The sequence below is a fragment of the Macaca mulatta genome, chromosome 4, assembly GCF_049350105.2.
Source record: "Macaca mulatta isolate MMU2019108-1 chromosome 4, T2T-MMU8v2.0, whole genome shotgun sequence".
NCBI classification, from domain to species: domain Eukaryota; kingdom Metazoa; phylum Chordata; class Mammalia; order Primates; family Cercopithecidae; genus Macaca; species Macaca mulatta.
In genome coordinates, this window is record NC_133409.1 from 135,482,238 (window position 1) to 135,508,067 (window position 25,830).

The 25,830-nt window shown below is 38.2% G+C and overlaps 2 protein-coding genes across 4 annotated transcripts in view; one reads left to right on the forward strand and one right to left on the reverse strand.

Annotated features, from left to right (window-relative positions):
• The window catches only part of PLA2G7 (phospholipase A2 group VII), a 33,329-nt gene extending 26,109 nt beyond the window's left edge, over positions 1-7,220 (forward strand). For all 3 annotated transcript variants that reach the window (XM_015136497.3, XM_077999831.1, XM_015136498.3), the window contains exons 7-12: positions 120-243; positions 1,073-1,186; positions 2,340-2,431; positions 3,606-3,776; positions 6,448-6,596; positions 7,051-7,220. In XM_015136497.3, the coding sequence (XP_014991983.1) occupies positions 120-243; positions 1,073-1,186; positions 2,340-2,431; positions 3,606-3,776; positions 6,448-6,596; positions 7,051-7,181 (781 nt within the window). In that variant the 3' untranslated portion in view covers positions 7,182-7,220. The remainder of the gene's footprint in view (positions 1-119; positions 244-1,072; positions 1,187-2,339; positions 2,432-3,605; positions 3,777-6,447; positions 6,597-7,050) is intronic.
• Positions 7,221-7,431: 211 nt separating this feature from the next.
• On the reverse strand, positions 7,432-24,523 carry TDRD6 (tudor domain containing 6). The gene is made up of 4 exons (XM_001103211.3): positions 17,018-24,523; positions 15,232-15,356; positions 13,648-13,737; positions 7,432-9,884 (listed from the first exon to the last, which is right to left on the reverse strand). The coding sequence occupies exons 1-4, from the start codon at positions 23,064-23,066 to the stop codon at positions 9,855-9,857; spliced, it is 6,294 nt and encodes a 2,097-aa protein (XP_001103211.2). The 5' UTR covers positions 23,067-24,523; the 3' UTR covers positions 7,432-9,854.
• Positions 24,524-25,830: the final 1,307 nt, after the last annotated feature.

The following is a 25,830-nucleotide window of genomic DNA, read 5'->3' on the forward strand; positions in this document are numbered from 1 at the left end:
GAAGAAGAGAGGGACGTCAAAAGATCAGAGGAAGTTGAGTCAAGGATGGAACTGAGAAACATGGACCAGATGAGGAAGGGAAGGAGCATGCATAAATAATAATTTTACTTGTATTATAGAGATAGATCTGCATCTGCAACTTACTATTTCAAGAACCAATCTGCTGCAGAAATAGGGAAAAAGTCTTGGCTCTACCTTAGAACCCTGAAAGAAGAGGAGGAGATACATATACGAAATAAGCAGGTACATTGCAATGAAAGGAGAGGTGGATGGTGACCTAAAAGCATGTACAAAAGGATGACATTTGTTAATTTAATTTTAGATATGGCAAGTTATGCTTCTAGCTCTCCTATTTCCCATTCTCAAAAGACCTGTCAATAGATTCCCGGAGTAGTAAAATTCCTTTAATGGAATATCTCTTTCATAGTGAAAACAAAGGCAAATACAAAAATGTGGGAGATGACGGTGACTATTCAGAAGTCCCCTGAATTAAAACTTCTAATTTTAGAATCTAAAAAGTGCTAGAAAATAAATTCATAGATTCTTCCTCACAGGCAATAAAAAAGGACTACTTTTCAGAGAGGCAGTATACAATAGAATTAAGAGTATGGGCCTTAGAACCCAACTTTCTATGTTTGAATCCTGGCTCCACCACTTAATTTTGTTATAAAATAATGAATAAAAACATTGTCTGTCTGACAGAGCTATTAGGGCAATTAAGTGAAGCATATTGGCTTCCTCTTTATAGTGGGTGTTTTACATATATTATTACATTTGAGCCCACCCACATTTCCTTTAGGTAGGCATTATTGTACAATCAATGGAAACTCAGAGAGGTTAAGTAGGTCATCTCAAGTCACATAGTAGGTAAGCAACAGAGCCAGGATTTGGACCAAGCTATACCTATGTGCAAAGCTAGGGCCTGTGTCATTATGGTAGCATGTAATAATCACTAATCACATTCCCAGTTTATAACTGACCAACGATTTTTCCCACATACAGCTTCTACACAAACTTTAAAATAAGTGTTTTAACTTTTTGCTTTGTCATTTCCTTCTAATAATTATATTAGGTACGACAAAGAGCAAAAGAATGTTCCCAAGCTCTCAATCTGATTCTTGACATTGATCATGGAAAGCCAGTGAAGAATGCATTAGATTTAAAGTTTGATATGGAACAACTAAAGGTAAGCTAAAAAAAGAAGTAATTTTTCTCTTGTCCTACAGTTCTTTATTGTTTTTTGTCATCTCATTTTCTGCTGTATTGCAAGGTGCAACATCATAAAGGGCTGCAACCACCTCCCTCTGCAACACACACACACACACACACATACACACACAAAGCAGTACAGGTAAAGTATTGCAGCAATTAAGAATGCATTGTCTTGGACTAGATATGAAATTGCCAAAAGTTAGTCAGTTTTGATCTACAAAAACAGCAATATCATATGGTTCAACTTAACTCCCGTGGAAGTGTTATTATTTCATGGACAGCTCCTGCTAGTTTTTAAGCTTGACCTTGAAAACTTGACACAAGTTTGGGAGTGGGCGGAAAAATATCAGACAGAGTGGGCAGCAATGAGCAAAGACTCAAAAGTGTGTGTGGCATAGAGAGTGCAGGGATTAGGGGGAACTAGAGAAGAAGATGACGGTCTGTTCTCCAGATACAATGAAGAAATTTGTTGTCCCTCAAGCAGCCACTCTCCTCTGTATCCTTGCCTTTGTACATGTTGTCCCCTTGGCCTGACACACTCTTCCCCTTGCCTAACTCCTACTTAATTTCAAAACTCCAGTTAAGCATCACCTCCTCTCAGAAGTTTTCTTGGACCCCAATGCCCACTTCTGGACCGGGCTCGCTGTCTGTCTTGTGTGCTCCTTTGTACCACTATACAGTATTGCATCATGCCTCTGTGTAACTTTCTTCCCTGATGGACTGCAAGCTCACTGAAATGAGACTGCAGTGCCTGGCACAGAGTAGGTACTCAATAAATACTCATGGAAAGAAAAAAACAAATAAACATGGGGTGAGGAGAGGCAGAAGTCAGAACTGATGTTGAAATTTCCAGTGTGGGTGACTACAAAGACCATTAAGTTTACTTTCAAACCTTTACATATATTATATATATATATGTGTGTGTGTAAATGTGTTTTATATGTGTATGTATATATGTATATGTGTGTATGGTATGTATAAATGTATGTGTGTATATGTATATTCTATTTTATAAGAAATCAAGGTATTTAACCATCCCCATGAGATGAACAATTATATAATTGACAAAATCATTTTTTCTAACATGACGAGATAATTATAAATTTATATCATGCTTTTTCACATAGGACTCTATTGATAGGGAAAAAATAGCAGTAATTGGACATTCTTTTGGTGGAGCAACGGTTATTCAGACTCTTAGTGAAGATCAGAGATTCAGGTAAGAAAATAAGATAGTAAAGCAAGAGAATAGTAAATTACTGGAAGAGGGGGAGTGATAACTCATGTAAGATATAATTTTTTATTCAAATTCTTAGTGAAGAAGGGATCTCTTGGAGTTTATAAGGCTATTCTTTTGCCCCCATCAAGTACTCTGTATACATTTTCCTAGGCTAAAACATCTACTTCTCCTGCTATTAAAATCTCCCCTTACTCCCATGTTTTCCCTCATTATTCTTGTCTACCCAAGGGCTTGACACTTTTCACTTAAAAATTTATCTTTATATAATTTTTTGGGACATAATGGTTGTGATAATAATATTGTCATCTTACAGTATTGCCAGACTTCTCCAGTGGGCAGGACATTTTTTAATTAGGCTTTTCCCCCTTCCACCTTTAAGATGGAGCTGGATCTAAAATTACGATTATTTGTATAGGAGTGGGGACCAGACCCCAGTTTTCTAGCTTGCAGGAACATTTTCTTTCTTAAACTACTTCATTCCAGACTGATGAGATCACATAGGGCCAACTGTATAGACAGTGGGCAGGATCATTTGTAAAACTTCACCTCAAATTTCTTAGAAGTTCATTTCAGTGTAAGATAATTCTCTTCTTTCATCCATTTAGCAAAAGGCAGGAAACGTAGGATAAACTTATTTTTTAAAAGGAAGTTAGTTCCATTTTCAAATGATATGCTCCATGTGTTTTTCTTCAACCCTCTGACAGTTTTTCAGCTGAAGCGCCTCTAAATGTAAAGTAATGGGCCAGTTGCTACTCTGAAAAAGCTATAATAAATACACTACAAGGTGCATAAAAGCTCTGAAAACAAAGGTGCATTTATTATACTTTTTCAGATACTCCACAGTGTTGAAGAAATTATTATGTATTTAAAAATTTATTTTGAATAAAAATTGTTAAGGATATATCACTCAAATGGTTGCAATTCCTAAAAGGCATATAAAGAAAATGATTATACATAATTCCAGGTCTGATACTTTACAAAACTAATCATATCTCTTTCCCACATTGAAGCATAATACCTCTTTATTCCAATGAGATAACCCATAATAAACTGGTATGGTGCATGTCCACCAATCCTAGCATTATTAGGATGTTCTCAATGTTGCCTAGTATGTAACCAGTTTAATTTCATCATTGTCAACAAATATCTACAGATGTGGTATTGCCCTTGATGCATGGATGCTTCCACTGGGTGATGAAGTGTATTCCAGAATTCCTCAGCCCCTCTTTTTTATCAACTCTGAATATTTCCAATATCCCGCTAATATCATAAAAATGAAAAAATGCTACTCACCTGATAAAGAAAGAAAGATGATTACAATCAGGTAAGTATTAGTGGCTTATTTCATTATCTGAAACAAACTTGAAGCTTGGATAAATAACAATAGATATCATTGGGTAACCATTACAGAATTGCTGAATTGGTTGTTTAGGCTTTCAATAAGGAGAGAATTAGATAATCTCAGTTTCTAAGAACATTTAGTCTTACTCTTTTTAAAATGGGAATGTTAATGTATATAGCATATATACTGGTTATATTCGTCTGTTCTTGCATTACTATATAGAAATACCTGAGACTGGGTAATTTATAAAGAAAAGAGATTTAATTGGCTCACAGTTCCGCAGCCTGTGCAGGAAGCATGATGCTGGCATCTGCTTGGCTTCTGGGGAGGCCTCGGGAAACTTACGATTATGTCAGAAGGCAACGGGGGCATGAACACTTCACATAGCCAGAGCAGGAGGAGGAGAGGGATGGGTGACGGTACTACACACTTTTAAATAACCAGGTCTCACAAGAACTCACTGTCACAATGACAGCACCAAGGGGGATGGTATGAAACCATGAGAAACTGCTCCCATGATCCAATCACCTCCCACCAGTCCCTACCTCTGACACTGGGGATTCTAGTTTGACATATGATTTGGTGGGGACACAGATCCAAACTATATCACTGGTAATTTTTAAAATTAGCATAATACTATATACTACTTTAATCTAAACATCAGAACATGCCTACAGATTTTTGGGGGTAGAGCTAGGGGGAAGTATTTCATCATTAAGCTGGGCTAGGAACTCTTTAAAGAAAAAGTCAGATTATCTATCGAGACCTGCAATATACTTACCTGTTGAGAAAGAATATGAGTTTATAAATTCCCCAAAGCTATAATGGGGTACCATCAAGTGTTGGCAATTCTTGTATCCTGGAGGTGAAAAAGAACTCCTGATAAGGTTTTGAACTCTCAATGAGATATTACAAAGCAAATATGGACCTGAACTCAGCCCTTTCCTATCTGAAATCTGGTTTATTTAGGAGAAGAGAAGAGGCAAGAAGGAAACATACAGAGTATAGGCAATAACCACTATGGGCTCAGAGAATAGAGGGGTCTCTTCCAACGGAAAAGGATTCATAGATGATACTAAAATTGGATTTTGTTTCGATCAAGAGAGTTTAGATAGTAAGGAAGGGTTTAGGTATTTCAGGCAAGGACTTCATTTAGCTTATGTGTATGTGCAAGTCTCTCTAATTCTAAAACGGAAATAATACAAAGCACCTAACCCTCCCTCAACCCTACTTCCTTGCTAGGCTCTCACCTTTTCTTTCTTCCCTTCTCTGCTAGAAACCGTCAAAGAATAACAAATATTAGTTATTGCATGTGCTTACTTCTACTCACTCTTTAAGTCTTATGGTCTAGCTTCCTGGGCCCCCACCGGCATGCCAAAACAAAGACACTAAAGGCCTGCTGCATGCCACACCAGCAGCCTCTTCAGAATCTCAACCTTGCTTTCTGCATCTGTTCAACATTGCTGACCACCCCTCTTCCTGCTCCCTTGGCTACTATGACCCTCCTCTTTACTGCTTCTCCTGTCATTAATACTGCTCCTTCCATTTCTCCTCCTCCAGCCAGTTCTCCACAGTCAGAGCATCCAAGCTTCTGCTCGCAATTCTCTTGTAATCCTGCCATTTATCTTCTTTATGTTTCTGACATTTGAGTTTCCTACTACAATGTGGGGAAGAGTGAGAGGGAGTTAAGTGGCCCTATTTTGAGCTTAGAAAACTAAGAGAATGATGGTTTGCTTATAAGAACCAGCAGAGTCAAGAGGCAGAGTAGCTTTGGGTGGGGCTGGGAAGATGTCTTTTAACTTCACAATTTCTTAGCTTGAGAACGGGGGAATCTGTTTATAGATGTCTGGCCACAAACTGGATGATTATATAACTTACATGATAACATAGATGAAACATTTGAAGTAGAAGAGATTGCAAAGTGAGAAAAGAATTGGTCTGGCAATAGAATCGTAAGGAATGCCTACTTTCAGCCAATGGGAAATGGGTGAAGAGCCAGTGAAGAACATAGAGTGGTTATTGTCAGAAGGGAAGGTGCAACGCTAAGGAAGTGAAAAGAAAAAAAGTGCAAGAAAGCCATCAAGTGTCAAATGTCCCAGTGGTGGTAGAAAATAAGGACTAAAAAAAGGCCATTCTATTTGACATTAGGCTATTGATGAATGTAGAGAGCAGTGCAAATGATATTTATAAAGTGCTTACAGTTTAAAACTGGGAAAGGTGTTGTTTGAAATCTATTTCCTCTAAGGCTTAAATCTAAAGTGATTTAAATTTAAAGTGACTAGCATCAAATACATACCATGTTCAGTGGTGAGGGCAGGTGGCAGGCTCTGGCTGTGAGTTCAGGGACCCTCAACACACAAATTGGAAGTATTCCAATTCACTAAAAAGCAAGAGTCATTTCTTCTAAAATCAAGATACCAAGCAAGACCAAGATTCTTTGTTTTTCTAGAGGGAAGATGAATATCCTCTGGGATCCCTAAACAAACAGCCTGTGACCCTTGAAATACATCTAAGTAGATCAAATTACAAGTTTTATTTCTTCCTTGGTTTTCATTAAACAGACCAACAAGACCCGTATCTTTCTTACACCCTAACTAAAAAATTAATAATTTTATCAAACAATGTGACTTTTAAATGTCTTGTTTTCTTTTAGGGGTTCAGTCCATCAGAATTTTGCTGACTTCACTTTTGCAACTGGCAAAATAATTGGACGCATGCTCAAATTAAAGGGAGATATAGATTCAGATGTAGCGATTGATCTTAGCAACAAAGCTTCATTAGCATTCTTACAAAAGCATTTAGGTAAGAAACCAATATTTTTTCATGAAATAAACCAGATGAATCTCAGGACAAACCTGTCTATCTTAATACAGCTTTAGTACCATTTAAACTATTTCCAGTTGGTTTACAATGGAACAAAGCAGTAAATCAATTTGAAAACAGAAATTTGAGAGTCAATTTTGCTGCTTTACATCATATATATTATAGAAAGCAAACCCAACTGTTAAAGCTAATAGTCTTTGTATGAAGCCTAGAGTGGACTTCCATGTTGAGGATACTGACAGCAGGTTGCCTCACTCCTATCCCGTTTGCATTCAGCTGCTAAAGCAGCCATGGGGCAGCTGAAACAGAGCATTGTCTCTACCATCCTAATGCAACTTGGGTAATTTGTAAATCTGTATTGCCACCTAGGGGCACCAAACTGTTTAATGCTCTCAAAAGTTTAATATGTTCATTAACACTTTATATTTTACAGGACTTCATAAAGATTTTGATCAGTGGGACTGCTTGATTGAAGGAGATGATGAGAATCTTATCCCGGGGACCAACATTAATACAACCAATCAACACATCATGTTACAGAGCTCTTCAGGAACAGAGAATTAGAATTAGGATTAAAACAGTTTTAGAAGTCTTGCTTCAAAACTGCCTAAAATTATGTGTGTGTGTGTGTGTGTGTGTGTGTGTGAGAGAGAGAGAGAGAGAGAGAGAGAGAGAGAGAAAGAGAGAGAGAGATTTTTAATGTATTTTCCCAAGGACTCATATTTTAAAATATAGGCTATACTGTAATCGTGATTGAAGCTTAGACTAAGAATTTTTTCCCTTTAGATGTAAAGAAAGAATACAGCATACAACGTTCATATCAGCCTAAATTTTAATTTTACAAAGATGTTTCCTTTTTAGTGTCGAAGTTAAAACATGCTTTTACATTACTTTGACAGACAAGTAGATTAAAACAGGCAAAATGCCAGTGAAAACCTGTTGCAATGATACAAGACCCTCTAAACATACAGTAAAAACAGAATTTCTTGCTTTTTATTATCTACTATGGGTGGTAGAGTTTAATTTTAGCAACACGATATTCTAGGTAGAATTTGGCAGCACTTTTCTTTGACTTTTGGTCATGGTAAGAAAAATTAGAACAAGCAAAAGCCCATTGTTTTAGCACAGGATTGGTGGTACTACACAAATTCAAATGATGATTAAATGAGGAGTGGAGAAGGGTTAAGAATATTAGAGATGAGGCAAAGGCAGTGGATTAGAGAAAATTGGTAATTTTTGGCATTTTCTTTAATTCTTTAAGGCATTCTACTTACTAAAGAAAGGTTCCATAGGTATTACAGCATATAGCAGGGATTCCAGTTAAAATACATTAGTACTCACACAAAGGCTGTGAAGGATAATAAAACATTCAGAATTACATTTAGCTTCTTCATATTCCAATTAATTTTATGTTTTCAATTCTATATGTAGTAGTAAAACAGAGTAACACAATTAAATGGAGGTAAAAATATAGCTTAAGAATTTATACACTTATAAATATGGGAATCATGGAAAATGATTTTATTTCCCAAGGGATATAAAAGTTTTTACCACTCATTTGGTACCCTAGTCCTATCTTAGTAGCGTCAGGTGCAAAGTCACTAATTCTGAGAAATTTTACCTCTGTAGCCATTCAATGTTTTAAAATAGGGAGTTAAACTCAGCTTGAAACTGAAGGCTTCCTATAATCTGACCCTAACACATCTTCTCTGAGCTTTGCTCCTGACAATTCACATTATATTGTCTATACGAGTAAGCCAAACTTGTTTATTCATTATTCCAGGAGTAATATACCCATCTACCTCAATTACTTTTAATGCAAACCTCTCTCCCTTCTACTTACTGAAATTATACCTGGTTTTTAAGGTTCATAATTCTATTTCCATTAGGCTTCAGAGTCTGATAATGCTTCACAGAGATACACCTTTACCCCAGTCTCATTTAGCAAACCTTTTTTCCCCATTTATTTTAGAAATAAACATTCCAACTGTATGGATGTGCCATTCAACACTTTTTTTTTTCTTACAATCTCTTTTGTTGGTGGTGCATGCTGATGCTGAAAGGAGAAAATAACTATTGAAAATATCTAATAAGTTAAGGTTAAAAAGAAATAACCTAACATAGTACACACTGAGTATTTTTCAGGGAAAAGAAACAATTACCAAATGCCTACACCTTTTCAGGGACTTTATATAAATTATTTCTAATCTTAAAAAACACTGCAAGAAAGGTTTTATCATCACCACTTTACAGATGAAGAAGATCAAATCTCAAAATATTACATAATTTGCCTATGTCACATATCTGTTAAGCAGCATACAGCTAAGATCTGTTTCCAAAAGCTAAGATCTATACTTTGCAAAATCATGTTTAAAAAGTCATGGGCTTTAAAGTTAGGTAGGTCTGGGCTTGATCAAGCCTCTGAGACTCATTAGCTATCTGACCTTAGGCAAGTAATTTAACCTCTCTATGAAGCTTCAATTTTCTCACCTATAAAATATGGATAATATTGATATGCACTTCAAAGTTGATGATTAAAGTGAAAAAATGCATTTAAAGTACAAGCTAAGTGACTAATACATAAGAACTAACATTTAATATTACTATGCTTTCCCCAATCCTCCATTATAGAGGAGAGATGGAACCAAGTATATTTAAGAGTTCTATTTCCTTTTTAATAAACTGAGACCATCATATTAAGGATAAACTTTATTTAAGGATAAACTTTATTCAAATCTTGTATTAGAATACTTCCAAATTCAAACAGAATGTTAGTCAAATGTTTAGACAAACAGGCAAAGATTCAAAATCAAGACAAAAATTCTGAAGGAGATCCTGCTAAAAAGCTATCCTAAGTAGAATCAAATAATGTACTTGTCATGAGGCTTTATTTTTCTATTTTAATGTAAACACTGTATTTGAAAGGTACCAAAATAGTTTTTTGAAATGTAATGTGTTAGTGAACTGTTTAGCAAAATAAATCCTTCCAACTAATTAGAAACATAAGACAATAAAGAGGAAAGATCCCAGATCCGTATATACAACAGTGTCACTATAAATACACTCCACTGTCAACCTGAGACCTATTTTGTTTTCCACCTATATAAAAGTTTTTGAAAATAACAACTTCCTGTGGTTACATGTTTTCAATTTTCTCAAATATTCTGTCGGTCTGGGTAAGATGCCACTTGTTCGAGGGCAGCTTCTGACTGATTGGCCACAGCTATAGATCCACAATTAAATCTCCATCACCTCCAAACCCCTTTTCTGAAACAAAAAGAGAAAAACTTCAAACAGAAAGAAACATACAAACAAAAAAATTTATTTCCATGGGTGTTACCGTGACAAATGTAATGTTCTCTAAAAGGGAGGGGGGACAGATGAGTATTCTAGTTACTACAGGGCATTATTTCCATAGAAATAATGTTTTATTTTATTATTAATATTTTGGTTCTCACACTGTACCATCAAATCAAGTTTCTCTTAAAAATTATGAAATTGGCATATTTTATATTTTGCTACAATGGTGTGAACAAGGCTGATAATCAATTAGTTCTTTGTCCTTTTTGATTAATATATATTTTTCACATGATATTAAAGCTATCATGAGCTGATTTTATTCTCAACGTGCCTCATTTCTAAGAACATTGCATTATTTATGAACAAGAATGTGCAATACCAAGAACCAACCAATAATTTGAATCTTATATAAAGATTCAAAAATTCCAAGAGATTATTTAACAAAGATCATTTGAACATATGAGTTAATTAACAGATAAAATTCTTTAAAATGTGAATTGATCACATTCATAATTTAACTTTCAAGATCAATTAACAAATTTCCTATATTTCAAGAAATCCTCATTTTGGTTATTTATTCCCATAAGTATATTCAAACTTTTTTTACCTAAAGTGGTTTTTCTTCCCTGCTACCTATGTCCAGAGAAATTGATAAACCATTTTTGTTTGAGGGATTCAGCATAACAGTATTTTTAAGAGATTGTAATTCTGGGTGATAAAAGTATTTTGTTTTAAAAACACAAGTTACCTTTAATTGTGGTATCACCTGATGACATGAAGTAAAGATCTTTCCCTACTCTTTCGGATACAGCCTAACAAAAGGAATCTTTGAATTGCTATTGATTCTTTATCATGAGCACAAAATAATTCAAATCAGAAATAGAACCACAGATAAGCCAGAAAAGATGTAAACAACAAAATGTATTTTTATCAAAATTATGACAATCTGATTTTATAATGAGGATCACGTGAAGTACATTTTCTATTCTTCAAATACTCATTTCTCTAGAACATACCCCTGGAGCACTCTACATGGGGCGTAAAGTACCCTTTTCCAATGTTTAGCTCCCAAACCCCCAACAACTCTGGTAATTGGTGAAGGGGGGAGGCACATCATTGTTCAAGGGGCTGTTATTCAAACACGGTATCCATGTAGAGCCACAGATGCTTTATTAAAGACAATGAAAAGGGAAATATTTCTCCTATATTCCTTTTAACAACCAACAGCAACATGTGCATGCATTATGTGATACAGAAACTAATTAACAAGATACTCTTATGGTAAAATAAAATAACTCAGATGAGAAACCATTTTTTAAAAATGTAATTAGATTCCTAGATCATAGTGACTTGATGTATCATAAAAAACGTCATGCATAATACAATATTCACTTTGTAAGGAAAGTTAGCTCATTTGTAGACAGGTATCCAGATTTAAGAGCTTCCTCAAATTTGAGGGAAGGATATTTAAATCTCATTAGTAACTAAATCAAAACATTTTAGAGCCTTACTCATAAGTAATTTCTATATGTCTGCTAACTGGCTTAGTCAAAGCCAGAGGTAGTTATCTATTTACTTATCTAGATACATGATTTTATGTTTACTTTTAATAGTCCTAAATAGTTCTTTTCTATGTGGCAGGCATAGAGAACTTTATCCAACTGAATCTTGTATGTACATATGTATGCATTTGGCTCTGGATTCTTCATAATTAATGGATGGAGACAACCTGAATGTAAAAAGTTTTAGTAAATACTGACGCAAAAAGTGTAGTAGGCTGTTATTTCTGACCTAAGCAAAAAAGTAATTAACATAATGTAAAGAGAGATGTTCAATGATTTTTAATAGTAAAAATTTCAAATGACCTAAATATCCAACACTACAGAAAATATTTACTACATTATGGTTCACTAGTGTCATGCAGCATTATTCAGCTATTAAATATTGTTTATGGCTTTCTGAGTGCAGCCAAGATGGAATAAGCTGACTATAACCTCTCTATCACTGATTACAATGAAAAATTCTAGACAGAATATAAAAAGCAACTACTCAAAGATTCAAAAGTGAACAGGAATAGGTAGATTAAGAATTAAAGTAAAAACGTGAATAATGACTCACAACAAGAGTGAGTTTCACAGGCCTTTTCTTTTTTTTACTTCTTTGTCTCCTGATTTTGATCTGAGGGTGGGCCAAATCAAAACTGCCCAGCTAGGGCAGACAGTAAAATTCTGAGAGAAATTTCTTATTTATAGTCAGGGGACAAGGGATAAAGGAACCCTGAATGCTAGAGAGTAAGAAATAGGTAGGAAATCTCTTTGCTGTATTGTGGTGTTATGTTTTTTTTCTGTTTTTCTTCTGGCCCTGCCCTGAGGGTGGCTAGCCCCAGTTACTACCTGGTGACAGCTATGGCAACATAGGCACCTACAAATGTAAGAGATGACCCATCTCTCTAGCCAGTGGAACCAGGAAAAGAGCTTTCTGTTGTCTGAAGAGTAGTAATAGGAGATTGTTTTTGTTATCTCTTTATCTGCTTCTTATGCGCAATCAAACAGAACTGTGTGGTGGAACAGAGGTTGAGAGAAAAATACTGTCTGGCTAGGGGATGAGAAAAAGGGGCCATTGGAGGCTGGATAAAAGAGGATCCTGGGAGCCAGAAAATGTGGAGAACATCTCAGAGAGGAAAAGAGTTGAAAATGTTTAACTCCTAATGCTACACGTGAACTGTAAGTCTCAGGATTGCCCCTGAGCTATGCACATGCAGAACAGAGCCAAATAAGCACAGCAAAGTCTCTGACACCTAACTACTATATAAACCACTGACCAAAGTCCATGACTACCCTGGGTGGCTTATGTACCGGGAGGATCTGAACAGCAAAGGCTTTGAAAACTAAACCGACAGGAGAATCACCAACTATAGAAGGAGAAACAGAACATGTGGTATGAATTGAAACCAGCTGATCATCTGCTATAACAAAAACTTCAACATTCTCCAGATTTTAACAGGACCCAAAGTCTTAAAACATAATATGCAAAATGTTCAGGATATAATCCAAAATTACTCAACATACAAAGAACCAAGAAAAGCTGACCATTTCTCTAGAGAAAAGAAAATCAACAGCTACAAACCCCAAGAGGACCAGATATTAAAACTATCAGACAAAGATTATGAAGTGAGAAGTTCAAGAAGTTCAACCAACCCCAAACAGGATAAATTCAAATGCCCAGACACATCATAATGTCATGGCAAATTGCCCACCATATCGTCTTAAATGAAGAAAATCAAAATATAAAACTACACATAGGATGAAATCAATTGTGTCTAAACTATGTAGATGCAATACTTACATTACATATAAACAGAAAAATTATAAAAGAAAACCAAACTGGTCAACCTACTTGTCTCTGGATGGGTATATTACAGGTGATTGTTACTTTCTCGTTTTTAATATTGCCATATTTCCCAGGTTTTCTGCATCTAATATATATTTTATAAGAGTCATGAACACCAAAACATTTTCTAATCAAGGAGTAAAACATTAATAACAGTTTTCTCAGAGAATACTTGGCATAAGGACCAAAATCATCCATTTTGTTATTGCTGCTTTTAACTATTGTCACAGGATTTTTCTCCCATTTTTCCAAACGCAAGGGCTTTGGAAATAGTTTGTTAAATCACCTTTCAAAATGAAGAACAATGCTCTCACTAATTACTACTCATACAATTCCATACCTCAGGTGGACGCTTATCCGATTTGGGTATGCCATTCCAGACATTCTCAGGGTTCACTATCTCCTCCATACCATTTGAAAGGTTCAAAACCTACAGGAGAAAACAATTTTTTTTTAAGTGTCCAATTCAAAAAAATAACTGATTTATGTACCAGAGCAATTATTTTAAAAATAATATACTATTATTATTATTTTGAGATAGGGTCTTGCTCTATTGCCCAGGCTGGAGGGCAGTGGCAGGATCACAGCTCACTGTTGCCTCGACCTCCTGGGCTCAAGGCAATCTGCCCACCTCAGCCTCCCAAATAACTGGGACTACAGGCGCACACCACCATGCCCAGCTAATTTTTTGTATTTTGGGTAGAGACAGGGTTTCACTATGCTGCCCACTCTGGTCTCAAAATCCTTGGCTCAAGCAATCTACCTGCTTTGGCCTCCCAAAATGCTGGGATTACAGGCATGAGCCACTGCACCTGGCCCTAAAATGAAATACTTTAAAAAACAATGAAAATGAATTTATTGAACTTCAACCTTATGTTTCAAACTCCATGCTACTTCAGTTTCCCAAACATATACAGAGTATCTATGACTGGTGATCAAAGATGGATAAAATTTCAACATCAAATAGTTCAAAATCTAGCAGAGGAAAGACCTCTAAGCAGATAATTACAATACACCATAGAAGTACAGACTTCAGCAGTAAGGGGTATAGGAATGTAATACAGAAATAAGGCCTTTTTGGGACGGGGGGAAGGTTGAGGACAAGGATTAATTTAGAAAACAACGTCAGTGAATGGCTCCCTGGTAGAGGCAATGGGTAAGTAAATTGGAATTAACCAGTTCGGTAACAGGATGGAATATAGGTAAAATAGAACTGAATTATTAAATATATCGAAACAGCAAGCAGATTGTATATCCTATGCCATGTTAATGAGCTTGACTTTTATGTTCCAGGTCAGGGGCTCTCCAATTTTAATGGAATATTAATGCACATTCTGGAATCCTAACCCCAGAAATTCTGAATTAGCAGGCCAGGCCAAGGCCTAGGAATCTATAATACAATTTAAAAAATACACCAGGTAATTCTCAAACAGGTGGTTTTCAAATCACGGGAGAAACACAATCAACTGGAAGTCCCTAATAAGTTTCACGCAATAATGATGTAAACAAATTTGCCTTTTACAAACTTCACCCTGACACCGTGGACCATCAATTTAAAGAAGACTAGAAGCAGCAAACAAAATAGAAGGTTATTAGAGGAATGTAGCTGTGAAATGACTCAACTAAGGTAGTGGCACTAGATATAAAAAATTCCAACTAAGAGGTAAGATGTGTAAAGTGTGGAACTAGATGACTAACAGAATTTAGAAAGAGTAAGAGAGATAGATGATACAGCCTAGGATGATTTCTTGCTACGATTCTTATATATGGAGATTTAAAATATTTGTGCATTACATCAAATTATCAGGGGGAACAAGCAGGTAAACATTTGTTCAATTGCATTCTCTAGTCTAACAGAGTCTGGTAAAATTTCCTTAATAGTCTGCAAATACATTTGGAGATAAAGAACTTAAACGTCACTTACCCTTGTTCCTTCTTCAGCTGTTTCTAAAATCTCACATTTAGACCATGTGTTTCTTAGACTTGACCACACAACACATTTAGATCCAACAGTAAAGGCTTTCAGAGTGTAGGTGTTCTGTGGTTGAGCTGCCAAATTGAATTAAGACTCAATGCATATCTCTTAATTCCTTAATGTAACATACACAAGCAAAGCATTTTCCTAATGTGCATTATTTCTATATCATCAATATCATGTAATTAGTACATTGATATGACCGTCTCCCTCAATTTTGTTTAAAATTCTTCTAGCGCCCCTCCCCCATATAATCTCTTGCTGCTTTTCTAAACCAACAAACCAAACAAAAAAATCACCATCATAAGGATGTGAATCTGATTTCTAACACTGAAAATCGCTAATAAAATATGGTACTATTAAGACAAGTGTCTTTTATACTTACAACAGCCATTTCTATAACAAAGCAGCGTGTTACAAATGAGCAGACATTCTTATCACAGAGTTAATACTTACTATTATTAAATGTGACAATGAGGAATAAATATCTAATACAAGGGAAATACTTAAATAACTTATGTGTACCCACAGGATGGCATACCATGCAATTAAAATATTTTGAAAGCATTTTTAAGGGACTAAAATGCAGGATTCAATACTGTATGATAGTATGATCTAAATTGTTTTTAAAACTATGCAGTAGACATACACAAAGATGGTAAAAGACAACAAAAAGAAAATACATCATGGTGTTAACATTGATCACTTTTTGTTGATTTTCATTCTCACTATTTCATTATTTTCCTTATTTTTACAATGGTTCAAATTTCATAATACAAAAATTGACATTTAAAAAGTATAGCATTGATTATAAAAAGCTAAAAGTTACCCATTTAAATTTTTTTTAAGTAGCAAAGAAAACAGCAGTAAAAATAATTTATAAAAATGTTAATATAATAAATGTTCTCCAAGATTTACTCATGACAAATTTTTTAATATAGGCTACCTAAATCTATTTTTTTTTGTTTGCGGGTTTCTAATGAATTGCAAGATCAATGCATGATACAGTTAAGTCTAAAAGACCCTGTTAAAATAATCCTTACTGTAAAGTTATGCCTACCATAGTACTTGGCAAGGGAATACCATGTTTTATAAAACTTACCAACACTTGCCCTCTTGATTATAAATGTGATTACATTTTAAATGTGATTACCTTTTGGAGACTCATAGATTTTAAGCATTCAATTTTTAAACACAAAACTAATATTTCAGCATTTCTTCCAGCATATAAAATTTTGCACTGATTTCACAATATATTTTCCCCAAGTTTAAAATGCCCTTCATAAAATCCAATCTGATTCACTTCCCAGGTTTTTAATCTTTCTTACAAAAAATTATTTTTTAGCAATCCATGTAACAATTATTCTCTTTTCTTTAAAACAAACAACTTTGGAAAGTCACTATGTTAAACTTAAAAGTAAAAGGACACTTTGGGAGGCTGAGGCAGGAGGATTGCTTGAGACCAGGAGTTTGAGACCAGCCTGGATAACACGACGAAACTGTCTCTACAAAAAATACAAAAATTAGCTGGGCGTGGTGGCACACGCCTGTAGTCCCAGCTACTCGGGAGGCTGGGCTGGGGTGGGAAGACCACTTGAGTCCGGGAGGCAGAGGCTGCTGTGAGCCAAGATCACACCACTGCACTTCAGCCTAGATGACAGAGCAAGACCTCACCTCAAACAAATAAACAAACAAACAAAATTACAAAAGTAAATGGGAAAAAAAATTCACATACCTGAGACATGATCTGGTAAACCATTATTGTGCTTGCTTCCATCACTGCTTTCTTCCTCAGGGAACAAAGGCATCAATGCTGAAATGTCATCCCTGTTTTTATACTCTATAAATTCTTCTTCATATATATTCATTTCAATCTGTGTTTTAGGATCACAATCTGCTCCATGTAGATGCAATGACATCCTGTGCTGGTCATCAAAAGATTCTACACAACTTGACTTTCTCACGTCCTCAGTACACATGCACTCTTGTGCTTTCTGACTAACTCCTAAAGACAAAGGATCCATCTTGTCATCTAAAGGCAGCTGGGCTGTAGGTAGCTCTAGTTCTGGTTGTTTCTCAGCTTCACAGGTGAGAGGAATCTGCCCTGTAAATAGCTCCAGGGCACCTTTTGTGACACACTCTTGGGAGAGTGGCATACTTGGTGGCACCAGGCTTAGCTCCTCTTTTTCTTCATCCACCACCAGAGAATTCTGTAACTCAATAGATTCCAGCTCTAAGAATTCTTTTGATTCATCATCAGGAGAAAGTGGCACCTCAAGTGAATTCAGTTCTAGTATCTCCTTTGTTTCATCACCATGTGGTAGTAATGTGTTAAATCCTGTAATTAGGTATTTATCATCAAACTCTGCTTTGTCAACCAGATGACACTCTACTTCACCTTCCAGTTCCTCAGTATCAATTTTATCTTTGCAGGGGTTTTCAAAACCTTCACAAATGTTATCAGTTTTAGGGTCACGGAAGTTACTTGGTTTGGTTCCGATATTGTTTACATCTTTTTCAGTTCTTTCAGCAAGCTCATCTGCCCGTTCCATATATATTTTATTTTGGACAGCTTTATTACTTAATTTCTTAAGTCCTACATCAAGATTGCAGGACCCAAGAGCCTGCTTTATCTCCGAGTCCGTATTTTCATAGGGAAGAGCACTTTTAGCAATACCAATCTTAGAATATTTCTCCATTTTCTCATTAATACTTTTACCTTTGCTTTTCAAGTCGACAATTGCTAAAGGGATATCACAAACATCCCTTCTGATTTCTAATATTGTTATTTCCAACACATCTTCTGTTACTATTTCATAGAAATAGTCATTTCCCTCTTGAGAACATACTCCTTCTGAAATGTTAAATCCCGAGAGGCAACATGGAAAGGCTTGCATGGGAACCGACAAAAGTTCAGAAGGAATGGCCCAGAGTGCTTTTGGGTCCACACAGTCTTCAACGTTTCCAAAGTCCACAAGCCTGACAGATACAAGATAATCTTCACAAATATTAGTGATAAGTGCTCTATAATAATGTCCATCTTCTCTGTATCTTACTATACAAGGATCTCCAATATAAGGACATGTGATACAATTTCTCCTGTCTACTACCTGTTCTCCAGCAGTCTGTACTTCTACTTCTAAATACTGAAGTTTCTCTGTATCAGCAAACTGACACCAAAAGTACTCGGGTCCATCTATCACAGTGGCATAAGCTCTTACCATTTTTTTTTCTGGATTATACCAGTTAAGAAATACTGAAGTGTCAACGTCTGATTTGTTAGCAGAGTTTGAACCGGCACCTTTAATTACTTGGGTAGAAAGTTCTATTTGAGATTTTTCACTGACAGCATACCTGCTAATCATGTCATCTGCTATGATCCCATGTTCATCAGCAAGAATAACTTCCCATCTGTCTCGAAATGTTACAAATTCACATCTTATTGCAGTCTCGCTGGTCCGTTGGGAAAAGTAATGCATCATTTTCTTAGAGTTTTTATTGTCAGGAACCCCAAATCCCTGCAAGGAGCAATGAATGCACAATCCTGGCAATACTGCATTAACAAGGTCAAGCCTACCTATTTTGTTAGTATGAACCACAGAAACATTGCCATAATCTATAAACTGCACAGAGAGAAGGTCATTGGGTTGCTGCTCCTTGACCACAGCACGATACCATAAATTGTCTTCTGGGAAAACAGCACATATCACATCTCCTCTTTGCAAAGGTGGACCTGCATAATATTCGGGCACTGTTTTAACACTGTTTAATCTCTCTGAAAGACGACTAATTTCAGATTCATCTTCTATTAGTTGAACATAAAAATCTGAAAGGTCATTTATATGAGAAACATATACAGTTGTTTTAAATCCAGGCATTATAGTCTTCTGTGGGAACTCACAAAATTTCAGAGGTAAATCTTTGTCACATGAATCTCCTAATTTTCTCTCTGAAAGAGTGGCTTCTACTCTTGCTGTTTTCAAGAGTGTCTCAGCACAAATTTCTTCTTTCTTTTCTGTTGTTAATGGAAACACTTGACTATTTTTATTTCCCACAGTGTCTTGATATTGAGTGACTAAGTTTGTTTTTGTTAAACTTTGTAAAAGTCTGAGTTCCTTGTATGATGAGTTGATCTTAGGTTTATATGACTGTTCCGAAATTTCTTTATTATGTAACTTGTTCCCTACTGATTTACTTAAATACTCTGTACATGGCAACTTCATATTCTCATTTTTTTCTGCAAGATTTTCAATTGTAGAAGGGAGCAGTTCACTTTCTTTTTTTCTTATTCTATCTTTGTAACTAAGTAGCCCCAACTTCTTATTAATACTAGCACTAACTTGAATATTATCACCATATAGTTCTATAATCAGTGTTCCATCTGGATCTTTTGCTACAACTAAAGCCTTCAGTGACTTATCTAAAATAGTCTCCTGAAACCACAACACCACTTCTTCTGGTATATGATCAGGAATATCAGATAATGAACATTTGACAGCTTGCATGGGCAAAAGTAAGACATCATATGCATCACTAGGTATTGGAAGCAGATCATCACTTGTTACTACATAAATATTCCCAAAATCAACAAAGAAGACTTTCTTTGGCTCTTTTTCTATTACTATGCCCCTATACCAGTTTCCATCAGTATATTTGGCAAGGCACAAGGTTCCAGGGTTCAAGGGAGATGTTTTTAAATTCAGCAAAACTTTACTTAGTTGTGTAATACTACATGACAACTGTTCTAAAATACTTGCATTTCTTGCCAGCTGGCAATAAAATGTCCAAGGGTCATCAATATGTGTTATATACACTAATTCTTCACTTCCAATTTTCATATCATGCATAGAATAGAAGTAGGAATGTAGCTGAACAGAGGACTCCAAAGGCTTCTGAAGTTTTACTGGTCTCGCAAGTCTCTTTTCTACCAAGAAATGGCATGCGCTCTGAAAGGGTGTTAGCAAATCCACAATGTTAAACAGTTCTTCATTATTAATTGAAGCCAGAGCAAATACCGTACATTTTAATTCTAGATTTTTTTGCCATGCATTATCTACAAATTCATTGAAAGCTTGTATCGCCTTTACATCCCAAACAAAGGGATTTTGACCATTTGGTTGAATTAAATTATAAAGGCTGCACCTAAAAGCCTGAGCCTTAACCTTGAGAAATTCTTCACTAATTGAATAAATATTCTTCACAGATACCATTTCTCTGTCTCCATAATCTACAAATATTACATTGACATGCTCCACAGATTGTATCCCACTAATGAGCGCTCTGGACCATTGTCTGTTTACCGTTCGCTTAGCCAAACAAGCAGGGGTGTTTCCCTGGTGAGGAGCAGCTATATTTTTGCAATAGTACTGAATATCAGACATTAGAGTTTTAAGTCCTTGTATATTCCTGGTCAGCTGACACCAGAAATAGCCAGGGTTTTCAACATAAGACACTCTGACTTCTACTGTACTTCCAACTTCCAGCTCTCCTTTACAAGAGGAGCCTGGCTTAATTTCCAAGAAATTCTGTATAAGAGGAAAATAAACAGATGCTCTTTTCACTTTTTCCTGCACAACTGGTTTAGCTGAACCATTTGTCACAACTGTTGTGTCACTCAAAGCTTTTGAAACAGATGTGGTTTTATTCTCTCTCTTGGCTTTCTGCTCTCCTTCTCCAGTTTTGGCAAAAGGTATTTTGTTATTTTCCGTAGTAAAATGATTTGAAACATGCCCTGGGGAGTGGGCATTTACCGGGATATTTTCCTTTGTTTCAAATTCCTGATACTTGGCATATCCAGCTTGGGCAATTACCTTACTAATGTTTTCTTCCCCTGTTCTTGATTCATCAAGAATCTCAATAACATATTGATGATCCTGTTTATCAAGAATATGGATGACTAATTCTTTGTGGAGCACAGTCTTTTCAAAAAAGGAAACTGCCTCCTGGCTCCAAGTTTTTCCCAAAGGCCAAATATCAGCTAGGGTGCACTTCAGAGCCAATATTGGCAGCTGCCTAAACTGAGGAAGCAGCATCCTTACGTCATACCAGTCCACATTTTCCGAATTGCCTCGGTCAACTAAGAATACATCCACACTCTTGTCATCCAACTTGGTGACTATGGCCCTATAATAACCATTTTCTTTCCACTTGACACAGCAAAGGTCATCAGGTTCAGGTTTCAAAACTACACCATCCAGCTTACTGGCAGAGGAATAGAAACCGCACATTCTCCTCATCAGCTTACTGAAGGTGACATTGTGTTTCCTCAATCTAATCCAAAACTCAGAAGGATTTTTAACAAACTCTACCTGTGCATCGTAGAAGGCATTCATCTTTAACCTGATAGATCTTAAGGCTGGGAGTGAAATCTCTTCATCTACTTCTTCAGCAGGAGACTGAGACTGAGGAGATGTTTCTGGTTCCTCTTCCTCTGTTCCCTGGCTCTGAAGGACTCGGTCAGCCAAGCAATACGACTGTACTCCAAACACACGGTTCAGATTAATCCCATCTTCTCCATACAGGGTGACATAATATACATGCTCAAAGGAGCAATAAAATTCAATCTTTGCATTCACTGCCTTGCCCAGTATCAGCGCCTTCAGGTCACCAACCTGTGACCGAGACCAGCCTCTCCCACCATCCCAGAGTCCATACAAAGCGCAAGGGTAGGTCACCACTGGCATTCGAAAATATTCAGGCAACAGGTACCGAAGGCTACTGCAACTCACTAACTCCTTCCTTCCATAGTCCACGTGAAGCACCTGGGCACAGCGCTGGGGCCGAAAAGTCTCAAGCAAGAGTGCTCTGTACCAATGTCCATTCAGGCCACAGGATGCACACGGAGAGCCTGGCTTGTCTGGGCTCTCCTCCCTCTCCTCCCAGGTGGCGCTGGTGCAGTTCTCATCCCCTGTCCCTGTGGAACCCCGGTATACCTGGGCCATACTCTCAGAGAGGCGGTGGATCTCCTGCGAGAGGCTGCGGAGCTGGCAGTGAATGCGGTGGGGATGGCACACTTGGGTTACGACCACGGGCTCCGTCACGCCCAGCTGCAGCTGGGGATAGAAGTAATCCAGACCAGGCTGCTTTTGCTTGAGCGGGACTCGCGAGAGAACCGGGACCCCAGAGCCCACGCTAGCAGTGGCCGCTGTGAGATAGCGCTCCAGCAACGAACGGAAGAGGCTGTCGGGCACCCGCCGGGCCAGGCCCAGCTCCCGCATCTGTTGGAACACATCGGGCACCTCCAGGAGGACTAGGCGATGGAGCAGCAGCACGTCCAGGACGCACCCGTGCACCTCCTTGCCCTGAAGGTTGCTAAGGAAGTCCACGGCGTCGGCGGGCCAGTGCTGCGGCTCGCCCGCGCCCGCGCCGCAGCCTGCCGGCACCAGGCCTGCCAGCACGCAGCCCAGCACTTCCGAGGGCAAGTTGAAGAACTCTCTGCGCCCGGGCGCCAGCGAGCCTGCGCCGGCAGTGATGGTGCGGCCCTCGTCCAGCAGGAAGACACGGCTCTCCTGTGCCTGCCGGCTGAGCACGCGGCAGCGGTGCCACAGAAGCCCCACCTGCACCAGGCACAGCTCGCCGGGAGAGGCCGAGGCGCTGCCCAGCGCCCACTGGCCGCGCGTGGCCGCCGCTTCCTGGATTTCCCGGCTCAGCCGCAGGTACTCGCCCCGCCGCTCGCCCACCAGCCCCCACAGCTGCACCGGGATCACATCGGGATGCACGTCCACGAAGGATACCCGCAGGGCCAGCGAGGCCCCTGGCGCCGGCATTCCGGGCGTCGAGCACATCTTGACTGCGCGGTGTGGACCCCACTTCCGGAAATTCAGGGCCGCGCGTCAGGGCCTTGAAATCCTCCGCGCCGCCAGAAGGCGAGTCCCAGCCAAACTAGGTTCAAAGGACCCCGGGGAGGGGAAGGACGCCGGAGAGGCGTTTCCTCGGCAACCCCCCCTCCGGGACTCACGCAGCGGACTGGTAAGACCCAGTAGCCCCACCAACCGCCCGAGGTCGCGCCTACGGGCACGCATTTACTGCGCTCTGCGCCGCCACTTCCGGCCGCGGGGAGTGGGCGGGGCCAGTCGAGGCCTGGGGTTGGCCTAACGCCTAAGGGCCTAAGGAACTTTTTGGGACGTTCAGGAGACCCGGAAGTGGGAGGTTTTGGACACAACTTGCATCTCCTCAGAGCGCCTTTAACTCTGGAGGCCTCCGTGTGAGGGCCTGGCTCAGGGCTGCGGTGAGGACGGAACAGAGAGGGATTTCCTTTTCGTCCTCCCAACTACCAGGGATTGAGCACTGGGGGCCAGGCACGGTACTAGCCAGTGGCGTTCCCGACGAGAATCGGGAACGAGAAACACAGGAGACAATGGCACATTTCTAGGCGTTAAGGCCAGAACTCTCGGAGGGCCCCGGGCGCTGCCGCGGTGCTCCTGCTGGCTCATTGTGTCTGTGGACAGCCAGGTGCTCAGCCTCTATTCTTTAACCCTGTGTCATTATCTGAATTGATAGAGTTGATATGAGGTTAAAATGACGTATGAAAGTATATAGCGACTGGTACATATTTCCCTTCCCACACTTAGCTGATACGTGTTCCTTTGTTGCTTTGCTGGCTAACTCTGGCATCCCAATTTTGAAGGCATTTTCATTTACTCACAGAGCTAGCACAGAACTGGATTCATAAAAGGAGGCCAAGAGATATGGAATCAACATTCCTTCAAGCCCCTGCTGTATCTACTAAAATCTTAACAGGATAACCCTTTGAGGCCTCTGTTTGTTAAATGTCCAAACCTACATTTGGAATGGAAAAGTGCAGGTAAATTATGGGAAGTTTCCAGGATATGTCTACATTAGATTTTTGTTCATTTGCAAAGTTAGACACATCCCTGGAAGCTTCTTATAGTTTGCCTGCACTTTTCCTTCTACTCCATGTTTCGAAATGTTATTAAATACAAATACAATAAGGCAGTGCTTAAAATGACCCTTGCCTAACTGTAAATCTCAGTATCTTCCATCTGTCCAGATTAGAGGCACCATGTGCTTCCACATCACCCTATGCTTACTTTTTCATGGCACTTTTAACATTGTGTGGCAACTGTCTGATCTCTTATCATCCCGCCAGCCAACAGGTTCCGTTTGGCAAGTAGCGTTTGTTGGATTCTTGGAATCTAGCTTGGAGTGAAGGCAATTAATATTTGCTAAATGAATATGAATGAATGAATGAATGAATCCAATTTCTCTAAAAGCTTTGGCTTTTTCCTGAAGAACTCATCCTTGAAAACTCAGTTTTCCCATTTTTTTTCTAATTGTTTCATATTCATTATGGAAGAAAAACATTTTATTTAAAAACATCTAGCAAAACCTAGCTCAAATGTCTTTTCCTCATGACCCTACTATTCACCCTGGCAGAACTGGTTATTCCTTTTTTTTTTTTTTTTTTTTTAACACACTTCTATATTATCTATTGTATTTTGTAGCTCTCTATCTACCACAGTAGGAACATCTTAAAAGCAGGAACACTTCTCATTTATTTTTATGTTCTCGCTGCTTAGCCAGTGCTGGACTGTTAGCATCCAGTAAATTTTAACAAAAGGGTAAGCAATCTAACACTATGCCCTTTACAGTGGAAAGAAGGAGTTCATTATAAAATGGTCTTATGATCACTTGAAATTGTTTTATCATTACATAGAATAATGGAGACTTTAATCCATCGTCTATTTCAGGTTCATGTTGTATAACCAAACTCCTTTGTAGACCACAGGGTTGTAGATACTATGACTTACTTTTTCTATTTCATTTGTCCTCCAACCTCCTTCCATGGCTCATGGCCTTAATCCTAGGATGTCTGGGTGTATCACGTGGCCGTTGATCCGAATCCCTTACCCCCATCCACCCAGATGTTTCAAATGTCCCACTTTTTCTGTATCTGGAGCAGTTAGTGTTAGTTTGTTCTGTCTTGCTCTGCTGTTGGACAAGGACTTGGGTTAGTTTTGAAAATCAGGTCATTGCACTGTGAGGATGAAGATCCCCTCATATATCTCCCCTACTATATTAAGCAAAATATCTTGAGTTTTATAATAAATAAACTTTCCTCCCATTAGTCTTGAGAGGCCCTTGGTTTCGGAAAGGAAGGGAGAGGGGATATTCTTTTATTATTATTATTATACTTTAAGTTCTGGGACATATGTGCTGAACATGCAGGTTTGTTATATAGGTATACACATGCCATGATGGTTTGCTGCACCCATGAACCCGTCATCTACATTAGGTATTTCTCCTAATGCTATCCCTCCCCTATCCTTCTACCCGTTGACAGGCCCCGGTATGTGAAGTTTGGGAGACGGGATATTCTTATCCTAATATAAATATGTAAAGGATAAAGGGGGAAAGGATAAGGCCAGGGATGAAATATGTATGACAGGTGTTTGAATACTAATATTGTGAGCCACTTCAATATTTTTTATGGAAAAGATGCAGGAAAATTGGGCTAAAGAAATCATATTTATTTTGTGCTACCTTAGACCTCTGTATATAGAGAACTCTAAGTAGAAATGCAGTATA